The sequence below is a fragment of the Eptatretus burgeri genome, chromosome 1, assembly GCF_056783735.1.
Source record: "Eptatretus burgeri isolate ZD-2024b chromosome 1, Ebu_testis_v1, whole genome shotgun sequence".
Taxonomy (NCBI): domain Eukaryota; kingdom Metazoa; phylum Chordata; class Myxini; order Myxiniformes; family Myxinidae; genus Eptatretus; species Eptatretus burgeri.
In genome coordinates, this window is record NC_140961.1 from 141119667 (window position 1) to 141132166 (window position 12500).

Here is a 12500-nt window from a genome sequence, read left to right on the forward strand (position 1 = left end):
CTCTGGGGAACCTGAATTGTGTTCTGTGAATTTCCACCTCCGTAACGATATATATATATATATATATATATATATATATATATATATATATATATATATATATATATATATATATATATATACATATATACATATATATATACATATCTATATACATATATATATATATATATATATATATATATATATATATATATATATATATATAAATATATATATATATATATATATATATATATATATATATATATATATATATACATATATACATACATATATATATACATACAATGCCTGGTGTTGGCGCAGTGGTTAGGGCAGCGGCTTGGGATCCAAGAGGTCCTGAGTTCAAGCCCCGTTGGGCCACTGAATTAATACACCAGGGGGTTGACTCAGCCTGTCATCCTTCCGAGGTCGGCGAAATGAGTACCAGTGTACTGGGCCGGTGTATACCCCGGTTAAAATAGGTGTACCATATCCCTGTGTCGTAAGAGGCGACCAGGGTTGCGTCAGGAAGGGCATCCGGCGTAAAACATGTGCCAAATCATGATGCGGATCATACGGATGATCCGCTGTGGCGACCCCTAACGGGAGCAGCCGAAAGAAGAAGAAGAAGACATATATATATATATATATATATATATATATATATATATATATATATATATATATATATATATATATATATATACATACATACATACATACATTAATGTATATACAAAAAGATTACAAAAAATACAACCCAAATAACAAATACCACCTGTCGCTTCACTGGTGGGAATACTAAGAGAGGGGGCAAAGAGATTGGGGGGGGGGCGGAGGGGGAGAGAGGGAGGGGGAGAATGAAGGAAGGGACAGAGAGAGGGGAGGAGGAGAGAGAGGGAAGGGGAGGGGCAAAGAGGGGCAAGAGGGAGGAAAGAGAAACAGGGAAACAGGTGGGAGCCAGCAATTAAAATCAAGGCTTACCTTGCCGTGTTTAACCCCCCGGAGATCTTTGACTGGTCGAGGGTTAAACATGACCATCACCGCCGCGCCTCAACACAAAGCGCCATTTCCTGTGTGTTTTGTATTTTACGGCGATGGCTCCGCTTCACACAGGGGCAGCAAAGGTATCAACGGCTTGAACCGTGTCCTCCTGCACCAGATAGATTGAAGTACCACACAATGACTGCAAGATCGCAGGTGCGGGAGGGAAGAATGCAGTCATTGTTGCTGTCTTTGCTTCTTGCTGTTGAGGAGTTAAGGCTGCTCTGGATGCAGCTTTCACATGTCGTTTTTTGTCAGGTTCGCTTCTTGCATATTTCCTTCTTTTGGTGGGAGCCATCTTCCTGCAAAATTAAGGAGGGAGACAGGGGGAAGGGGAAATCGAGGAAACACACACACAAACAAACACACAAACAGAGGACGGAAGTCACCAAGATACTTACGAAATCTTTAGATTTCGTAAGTATCGAGCTAGTCAGCAAACGTGTTTGGCTTTTAGGAGAGCAACTCGGGATGTTGTCCTGGGATGCCCACGAAACCCGGTCCAGCTTTTTCGATGACAACGCCATTGAACAATTCTTTGATTTTGATGTACCATCATCCTCTTTTACAGAGCAGCAGTGCTGCTAAATTGTTTTAATGGTAAGGTTATACTGGGTGGTTTGCCATTGCCTTTCCATCAGTAGTTTGGGCAGGAATTCGTAATTTGTTCAGGGTGCCGGTGATGGCGTGCCTACTCTTCACAAAGGACACCGTAGGATCTTTAACTTCTACCAACAACTAATGCCGGCAGCTGGAACGCCCAGTTTAACATCCATCCGAGGGAGGACACACACATTGATGAATCACCCTGCCTGCCTTTCAATAACCTGCCCAAAAACCCAACAAGAGATCCAATTTTCTTTCAAAATATTTGCATAACAGTTGAGAAATGGGGGGAGGTGGGGGTGTTGGGATTGAGGGGTTTTTATTGATTGATGGAGGGGAAGAGACTGATAAAATGCCACCCTCAGCCTCTGATCGCACAGATTTCGTGCAGTTATGTCTGGAAAAAAAAATCAACCTTTTTCTTCTTCATTTAGCCATGATCATTTTTCCGGACGATGGATCTTCCATTATTTGGACGTCTGGATAAAAGATCTTCTCCCGTACGAGGTATTCGCTGCACGACAGAGTTCAGTCAAGGTCCTGCCAATTAAAGTCTACTGACGTCATAGTTGATCAAAATAAAACCAAATATTGAATGAATGAGAGTGCACACACATCCTGCATACACACTTCCTCCATCTCCATGTCAACCCCACTCCTCCACAGCCAACCCACTCCCTTTTCCACCCACACCTTAGAGTTAAGCTTCGTTTAACATCCCCCTCCCCCTCCCCCTCCAAATAATGATGGAAATTGACTCCAAAATAAAACGTTTTAACAACATAGTAAATGCAAGCAAGGTACAGGATTGCAAATTGATGACGAGCTTTGCATTTCCAATAATGATGATGATCAAAATGTAATCATCTGTTTTGTGTGTGGGATAGTGCATAGACACGTGGACACACACGGAGCGGCTTCAAGAGGCTGGAACATACCTTTGGTCTGTGAGCTCTTGGGCTTCCTGATGGGTAGGCAAAGCATTTCTTGGTTCTTGCCATTTTCCATGACACAGGATGAGAGTGGTAACATCAAATCCATGTGCACTGGGGTGGAGTCATCAGGTTTCTCCTCCTGCAAAGAGAAAGAACAGTCCAATTAGCATTTTAGTAGGCCCTGTCACGATGTAATTCAACATTTTATCGCTTTAACCAAAATAAGAGAAACAATGTGTGACATTAAAACCAATCAACCAGTTTAAAAGAATTCCCACCCCACAATCCCCAATCCCCACAACACCCTTACCACCCCCCCCCCCAATAAAAAAAAGAAAAAAAAAGAATGAGAGGTCATTCTGCAGTTTATCCACTCAGTGTGGAGGAAGCAAATCAACCTCCAAGACACGAGAACAACAATTCATGACAGGTTCTTCATGATGTATTGTTCAATCTTTGTGAACGACAGATGACTACTGATGAACGAATCCTGGAAAAGAGATTTTGACCGTCTCATGAAAACATCAAAACAGAAGGGGGATGGACATGGATAAATGAGACCTGATCCCTGTACACTCCACGTCCATTAACTTCTCTCAATCTTGCATTTCCTTCTCAACCAAAAAAATGTTCCCAGATTTCCAATTCCACATCCCCAAAATAGGGGCAATACTCCGCGATGCTCACCTGGAAGGACAATGATACGGAGGAGGAAGTCAATGGGACACCGAATCAGCAAAATATACCAATGAATCAATGTCATGTCCCTGATTTTTTCAATCGCATGAAAATTTTTTTATACATCATGGGTGATGAAGGTTGTCCTCACAGTTTCATCAAAATTGTGTGCCCAGTTTCAGAGAAGAAAGCAAATCCTTCTTTTGTTTTTTGTTTGTTTTCGGGGGCAGGGGGGAGGGGAAGGGGAAACCCCACCAAAGACCTCTCAGACCCCGATTTTTTCATTTCGTGAATAAACTTTGGTACATCACGGGTGATGAAGGTTGTCGTCAAGTTTCATCAAAATTGCATGTGTCGTTTCAGAGAAGAAGTTGCAAGTGTTTATGGATGGACGGACGGACCGACTGACAGACTGATAATGTGCCATCCCATAAGCTCCCCGGAACTAGGTTCCAATTGAACTAAAATCAGCTTACGTTGCTCTAAGGACAACGGCATCAGTGCCATCTTGTCGTTGTACACTGCCTCATTGGTGGGTAACAGCTGACTGATGACGTGCAATCATTCCATCACATACATACACCATATTGTTACGAATTCGCGCCCGCCGGCGTGCGAACGACTGCGTGTAGCCAAAAGTGGCCGCCTCGCCCACCGGAATGGACAATACAGTCGTGACCCTCCCGGAACTACTGCCCGGAGCCAGTCACGGGTGGGGGTTTAACCTCACTACAACTCAGTCCGCATTCTACCCGCGCGAAATAGGGTCCGATCGCCGAATCGTCGATTTACCGAAGTACTCGCGCGAGTAGCATACCGAGGAGTTGGACCACGCCACAGGTCGACCCCGGACACGAACCGCTAAAGCGGCTCGTTCCGTGCTACAGAGATAACCGAGCGGAGTTATCGTCGACCTGATGGTTCAGATTACTTACCGGGCTTGTAAACCCACTATCAATCCCTTACGTGATGCAAGATGGAGATTCAATAAAAGAAGGAGACGAAGCAAAGCGGGAAACACTTCAACAAGCAATGCACATTTATTACCGAAACACGGAAGGCACGTATATTACAGTCAAGACAAAATGCAACAAAAGCAAATGCAATACAACCAAATAAAAGGGGCAATTATTTACAACACTGATACAGTTCTACTTGTCGGGACTCGGCGCCACATCACTCATTCCAATAAAGCAAAGGAAAGAAAGCCACCCTCACAGGCAAGGAGGAAGAAAGGTCCGTGAACCAAATATGCGTGGAACCTGGAGGAGCGGTTAGGTCCACGAGACCGAGAAGGTCTTACCCGCTTCCTCATGACGCGATGGCGGGCAAGCCGCAATGTTCGCGCCGCTGCGCCCCGACTCCTTGCCCCTGGCGTGGTCGGCGAGCCCTCTCCGGCGTTCTCCGCGCAAGCAGCTTGGTTGGCACCACGTATAGGGTGGGGGAGGAACGGGCCCCCCCGGCACTATCTCAGCACGGATGGGGGGGGGTAAATTGCTGATGCTCAGGGAGAGGGGAATGGCTGGCTGGCTTGGACCCCGCGACGAGACGAGCGACCCTTACACCGTAACCTCGATGCCGACCGCCGTATTCACTCGACTCGAACTTGAACTCTTCACTTGCCCTGACCAGCCGCCTGCAACTGAACCGCAACTCCAACCGCCACTCTTCACTTGAACTGCACGAGTCGCCTTGCGTTCGCGTCTTTATAGGCCGCCGGAGGAGTTTATATGCAAATTTCCGGATCAAAACGTGATTGGAGGCGGGGCCATGCCACCCTCTGTTCAGCCATTGGTGCGGAAAAAAGGGGGCGTGAAGCCTTTTTGATCCGAATTCCTCTCGTGAAGAATCCACGTTCAGTGCGCTTGGAGGCAGGGCCATACCGCCCGACGCTCGCCCATTGGATGGAGAAAAAGGGGGCGTGAAGCCTTCCTGATCCGGATTTCTCCCTCGGAAAGGCCGCCATTCGCGCTCGCGGCTCGATGCGTTCGGCACCAATTGCCGAACGGGCCCTGGACAGCATGACGTTTGGTGTTGACTGGTGGTGTGGTCGATGGTTATTGGAGATAGGCGAAGGTGGTGGGGCGTTTGCTGTGGTGGTTTGGTGGTTGGCGGGCGTCGTTTGGGAATGGCGGTGAAGCGGTTTGCGGGAAGGAGTTGTGAAGTTAAAGGTAGTGGCTGTTTGCGTTGTTGGCGGCTTAATGGTCGAAAATAACAATAGAGAAAGAAAAATGGCTAACTCAAAGCGTCGCATCGCGGATGAATCACACATATTCCCTCTATACAACGGGTTTGGACTAACTTCACATGAACTTACCGATATATCTCACCTGAGGACTCTTTATGGTGCAATGCGACTTTCCACAACCGTAACAATATGTTAAGTATGAAGTGCTCAATGTTGCCCCTCCCTCTGCTCTTCAATACATTTTTTAGAAATGTTTTATTCAGATACTCTCCAAGATATATATTTCACAGATTGGGGAGCAGCAACAAGGACGGGTTAAGGGTTTATAACGAGATGAGGAGGAGGTGGTCGAGAACATCATTTCATGACAAAAAAAGAAAAAAACTCAAACAACAAAGAAAAGCCTCGACATTTACAGAGGCAAATGTTGTTTTTCTTTTATGTAAAAATGAGGAACAATTTGACCAGAGATTTGACCTCAGTCATTGAGAACTGAACTGAGAAATGGAGCTTTGACCTCAGTAACCACGTGTTCCCTGAGCCTTGGGGATACAAGCGTGTTCATAAATAATTCATCGGTCATGTGGTTTGCCAATCATATTGGAGTGAAGGAAAATATTTTTAAAATTACTTTAAATTTTAAAAATGAATCCTATCCTGGCTCCTCCGAATGACTCCATCTTTGCTTTTTGCTTGTTTGGGTTCCTTTTGGTCATTCCAATGCAGGACCTATTTTATTTGGCCTTCCATTTGATTTGGGTTAAATTTTAATTTGCTGCCAGAAGAGTTGTTTCACATCAAGTCCTCAAGACTATGTAGGGTAAGTATTCTCTGATTCCGATCTATTTTCACATGAATCAAATCCTGATGAAAAATTAATGATTTAAAATAATCCAAAAACTGCAAAAACATACCTTGTGTGAGATAAATTTATCATGTTTCGTCCACATCCACAGACATTTCACACTTGCGGTCTCCGTCTTATGGGGGACGTCTGCTGTGGGTCAAAAGACAAATGATAGCAGATATGTGAGATGGAATAAACAAATGTACTCTAATGTTGGTGTCCCCCCCCCCCACCCCACGCTGCTCTCTTCCGCCCCACCCCCTCTCTCTCTCTCTCTCTCTCTCTCTCTCTCTCTCTCTCTCTCTCTCTCTCTCTCTCTCTCTCTCTCTCGCTACTGTTCCTGTTTTTCAGTTTCATCATGATTCTGTATTCTACCTCTTCGACGAGCCTTCATATATCACACAAAAAAACAATTTGATCTTGAAAGTGCACTAAGATTGTCCTATCTATCCACTCCTTGCCTTCCTCGGTGATATGTCCACCTCCGTTAAACCTCAAAAAGAATCCGCTTCTTGCTGATGACGAACTCGAGCAGATGGTGAAGTTTCATGAAGATCAGTTTAATATTGTGACGTGTAAGCGATTGACATACAAACAATCAAACAGAATAACATACAAGACCAACCAACACACTTGAAAAATGTTCCATTTTTGCATGTAACAAACCAAAAACTAACAAACGAAAAGAGATGATGGAGAGAGGGGAAAACCACAATCACCTGGAAGAAAGGGGAGTGTTTAGGACTGGGGTCATTTGGGGTAAAAGAGATCATGAGTATGGATGGGGGATGACCTAAGTTAGTGGATGAAATAACAGTGGTCTTGAATCCCTGGAGGAAAGAATGGGACTGAACAGAATGTGGAAACTGATACCACAGGTGAGAGAAAAGAGGAACAAATGAATGGAGGTGAACAGTGAGCCTGGATTTCAGGAGTTTAACAGGAGGTGACCAGCAGACTATGTGCGCCCTGCAGAAACCTGAGACGGAGGATGAGAGTGAGCTGAGGGTGCAAGACCAAAAAGGGGGCAGTGGAATACAGAGGACCCCAACCTACCTGCAATACAAAAATATCAGGAATCACAGAGAGGTTGCAATTTCATTCAGATTTTCAGGAAAGTACTTTCTGTGTCTGATCGTTATTTTTTAATGAATAAACAAGGTATTCAGCAAACATGTTTGTCTTTTAGGAGAGCAACTTGGGATGTTGTCCTGGGATGACCAGGAAACCCGATCCAGCTTTGTTCGATGACAACGCCATTGAACATTTTTTTTTATTTTGTTGTTCCATCCTCTCTGACAGAGCAGCAGTGCTGCGAAATTGGTTTAATGGCAAGGTTATACTGGGTGGTTTGCCATTGCCTTTCCATCAGTAGTTTGGGCAGGAATTCGTAATTTGTTCAGGGTGCCGGTGATGGCGTGCCTACTCTTCACAAAGGACACCGTAGGATCTTTAACTTCTACCAACAACTAATGCCGGCAGCTGTCATGCCCAGTTTAACATGCATCCGAGGGAGGACACACACATATTGATGAATCACTCTCTCTGCCTTTCAATAATCTGCCCAAAAACCCAACAAGAGATCCAATTTTCTTTCAAAATATTTGCATTACAGTTGAGAAATGGGTGGGGGGGGTGGTGTAGGAATTGAGGGGTGGAGGGGAAGAGACTGATAAAATTCCACTCTCAGCCTCTGATCACACAGATTTCGTGCAGTTATGTCGGGAAAAATCCACCTTTTTCTTCTTCATTTAGCCATGATCATTTTTTCCAGACGATGGATCTTCCATTATTTGGATGTCTGGATAAAAGATGTTCTCCCGTACGAGGTATTCGCTGCACGACAGAGTTCGGTCAAGGTCCTGCCAATTAAAGTCTACCGACGTCATACTTGATCAAAATAAAACCAAATATTGAATGAATGAGAGTGCACACACATCCTGCAAACACACTTCCTCCATCTCCATGTCACCCCCACTCCTCCACACCAACCCACTTCCTTTTCCACCCTCACCTTTGAGTTGAGCTTTGTTTAACATTCCACCACCCATCCCCCTCCAAATAATTATGGAAATCGACTCCGAAACAAAACGTTTTAACAACAAAGAAAATGCAAGCAAGGTACAGGATTGCAAATCGATGACGAGCTTTGCATTTCCAATAATCACGATGATCAAAATGTAACCATCTGGTTTGTGTGTGGGCTAGTGCACAGACACACGAACACACACGGAGCGGCTTCAATAGGTTGAAACATACCTTTGGTCTGTGAGATTCTGGGCTTCCTGATGGGTAGGCAAAGCATTTCTTGGTTCTTGCCATTTTCCATGACACAGGATGAGAGTGGTAACATCAAATCCATGTGCACTGGGTGGAGTCATCAGGTTTCTCCTCCTGCAAAGGGAAAGAACAGTCCAATTAGCATTTTAGTAGGCCCTGACACGATGTAATTCAACATTTTATCGCTTTCATCAAAATAAGAGAAACAATGTGTGACATTAAAAACAATCAACCAGTTCAAAGAATTCCCACCCCACAACCACCCAATCTCCACAACACCCTTACCGCCCCCCTCCTTCGCTCCCCCCCCCAAAAAAACGAAAAAAAACAGTGAGAGGACATTCTAGAGTTTATCCACTCAGTGTGGAGGAAGCAAATCAACCTCCAATACATGAGAACAACAATTCATGACAGGTTCTTCATGATGTATTGTTCTTCCTTTGTGAATCACAGATGACGAATGATGAACTAATCCTGGAAAAGAGATTTTGACCCTCTCATGCAAACATCTCTACAGAAGGGGGATGGACGTGGATAAATGAGACCTGAACCCTGTACACTCCACATCCAGTAATTTATCTCAATCTTGCATTTCCTTCTCCACCTAAAAAATGGTCTCAGATTTCCAATTCCACATCACAAAAATAGGGGCAATACCCCTGTATGCTCACCTGGTAGAACAATGATACTGAGGAGGAAGTCAACGGGACACGGAATCAGCAAAATATACCAATGAATCAGTCATGGCCCTGATGTTTTTAATCGCGTGAACAAACTTTGATTCATCATGGGTGATGAAGGTTGTCCTCACAATTTTATCAAAATTGTGTGTATAGTTTCGGAGAACAAAGAAAATCCCTCTTTTGGTTTTTGTTTGTTTTCAGGGGCGGGGCGGGGGGGTGGGGGAAAAACCCACCGTAGACCTCTCAGACCCCGATTTTTTCATTTCGTGATTAAACTTTGCGACATCACGGGTGATGAAAGTTGTCGTCAAGTTTCATCAAAATTGCATGTGTCGTTTCAGAGAAGAAGTTGCAAGTGTTTATGGATGGACGGACGGACCGACTGACAGACTGATAATGTGCCATCCCATAAGCTCCCCGGAACTACGTTCCAGTTGAACTAAAACCAGGTTACATTGCTCTCAGGACAAGGGCATCAGTGTCATCTTGTCGATGTGCACTGCCTCATTGGTGGGTAACAGCTGATTGATGACGTGCAATCATTCCATCATGTCCATACACCATATGTTAAGAATGAGGAGCTCAATGTTGCCCCTCTCTCTGCTACTCCATTAATATTTTAGAAATGTTTTATTCAGATACTCTCTAAGATATATATTTCACAGATTGGGGAGCAGCAACACGGAGGGGTTGAGGGGTTTATAACGAGGAGGAGGTGGTCGAGAACATCATTTAATGACAAAAAGAAGACAAAAACACCCTCAAACAACAAAGAAAAGCCTCGACATTTACAGAGGCAAATGTTGTTTTTCTTTCATCTAAAAATGAGGAACAATTTGACCTGAGATTTGAACTTACAATTGAGATTTGACCTCAGTCACTGAAATTTGACTTCAATAACCACGTGTTCCCTGAGCCTTGGGGATACAAGGGTTGTTCATAAATAATTCATCGGTCACGTGGTTTGTCAATCATATTGGAGTGAAGGAAATTTTTTTTTTTAATTTTTTTTTAATGAATCCCATCCAGGTTCCACCTGATGACTCCATCTTTGCTTTTTGCTTGTTCGGGTTCCTTCTGATGACTCCAATGCAGGACCTATTTTATTTGGTCTTCCATTTGATTTGGATTTAATTTTTAATTTGCTGCCAGAAGAGTTGGTTCACACCAAGTCCTTCTCAAGATTGTGTGGGTTAAGTATTCCATGAATACTTTCTAGTTCCACATGTATCAACTCCTGATGAAAAATTAATGATTTAAAATAATCCAAAAATTGCAAAAACATACCTTGTGTGAGATAAAATTATCTTGTTTCTTCCGCATCCACAGACATTTCACACTTGCAGTATCCGTCTTGTAACAGTTCGCTGTGGATCAAAAGACAAATGATAGCAGATAAGTGAGATGGAATAAACAAATGAACCCTGCTGTTGGTGTCCCACCCCACCCCCACGCTGCTCTCTTCTGCCCCAACCCCCCACCCCCTCTCTCTCTCTCTCTCTCTCTCTCTCTCTCTCTCTCTCTCTCTCTCTCTCTCTCTCTCTCTCTCTCTCTCTGCTGTTCCTGTTTTTCAGTTGCATCATGATCAATTCTGTATTCTACCTCTTCCACGAGCCTTCACTCTCTCATAAAAAAAACAATTTGGTCTTGAAAGGGCACCAATATGGTCCTCTCTGTATCCACTCCTTGCCTTCCTCGGTGTTCTATCCACCTGAGAGATGATGAAAATGGGCTGGAAATTTGACGAGGTCACCAAACCAACAAATTGTTCCACCTGCTGGAATGAGACAGGAAGGTGTCCCACAAGAATGCTTCACTGGCCTGGTCGAAGCCCGCTTTCCTTGTGGAAGTTAAGAAAGATGCTGAGATCATGGTGATAAAGGGGATCCAGCACCTGGACCATTCAGGGCGTGAATAAAGCACGAGTTTCTCTTTTATTTCGTCCTTTCATGACGTTCTCTCCAGGTTAAGATGGCTGGTTTCTCATCATTTCCTAATGGTGAACCTCGTAGGCAACTCAGATTATTTGTTTCATCTGTCCAATGAACGTTGTCTGTCCCATGTATGTTTATTCATCTCCACAGTAATATGTACACCGAACAGTCTGATTTTAAACTTGTCTGAACAAATAAGTAAATTATAAACTCAATCAGGAAATCTCTTCCTTCATCGAAAATCTTGTGCAAAATAATCCAAAACATTTTACTTTCTCATGGTCCCTTACCTTGAGAACATGCCACCGGTATGAGAAACACGTACGCAGGTGATCAGTGTATTCCCCTCCAATGCGAGTTCTCGATTGATTGACCTCAATATATTTGGCAAAGTATTCCTCTGGAAAACTTGCCTGAGCTTCGCGGTCGAGGTCTGAAGTGGGAAACAGGTAACAATAAAGGAAGGGGAGGGACAGTAGATCATGGCACGGATGTTCTCTCAATATTGTTTTCAGCAAAACCTTCGTGCTTGTAAAGCACCAGTGAATGACAGAAACATAACCGTTGGGTATAGTGGAGAACTTAGAAAAGATAAATAAAAACACACCACTGGGAAAATCGTAATATGATGAGGTACCCTCACAAACATGTATTGAATTGGGCTCTGTTATTCTGTGATATAAACACTGTTATTCCTACCTTGTGATTGTTTCCTATAGTGTGTGTGTGTGTGTGTGTGTGTGTGTGTGTGTGTGTGTGTGTGTGTGTGTGTGTGTGTGTGTGTGTGTGTGTGTGTGTGTGTGTGTGTGTGTGTGTGTGTGTGTGTGTGTGTGTGTGTGTGTGTGTGCGCGTGCATGCGTGCGACACTTCATTCTAAATGGTTCCTGTGGTCAAAGAATAATAAAATTGTACCGTTGGAAAGCTAATAATCTCGTCTCCAGGAAAGCCCGTCAGAAAAGAGTCTGTTATAAAAAACCGTCCTTCCAGGAATGAAGAGGAAGAAGCAGGACATGGAACTTTCACGCAGCAGTTCCAAAGGTAGGAGGGTAAGAACCCCTGAGAATTAATCGTGATTGACACGGAAGTAGCACACAAACAACAACAACCACAGCCACGATGACACCAGCAACAGCAACAATGACTATGCATTATAAAAGATCCTTTTTCGTGTTTCAATTCATTTTACATCCTCCTTGAGATTCACAGATATACACACAATATGTTTGTGAAGTACAACATGGGACCATCTGATTAAACCCGTCAGCAAAGCGACGGGGAGGCACGCCTTATCATAATAAAAACGAGGAGAATATAAAAACA

At 43.9% G+C, this 12500-nt stretch overlaps 1 protein-coding gene across 5 annotated transcripts in view; it reads right to left on the minus strand.

Annotated features, from left to right (window-relative positions):
• The window catches only part of LOC147035634 (uncharacterized), a 91633-nt gene that overhangs the window by 71866 nt on the left and 7267 nt on the right, over window positions 1-12500 (minus strand). For 2 of the 5 annotated variants that reach the window (XM_085845606.1, XM_085845590.1), the window contains exons 5-9: window positions 11471-11613; window positions 10534-10613; window positions 8543-8677; window positions 6351-6430; window positions 2574-2709 (exon numbers count right to left, since the gene is read on the minus strand). In XM_085845606.1, coding sequence (XP_085701732.1) covers window positions 10581-10613; window positions 11471-11613 — 176 coding nt within the window. In that variant the 3' untranslated portion in view covers window positions 2574-2709; window positions 6351-6430; window positions 8543-8677; window positions 10534-10580. Of the gene's footprint in view, window positions 1-771; window positions 1332-2573; window positions 2710-6350; window positions 6431-8542; window positions 8678-10533; window positions 10614-11470; window positions 11614-12500 lie in introns of those variants that run through there. The other 3 variants (XM_085845623.1, XM_085845615.1, XM_085845598.1) reach the window with 3 other exon arrangements.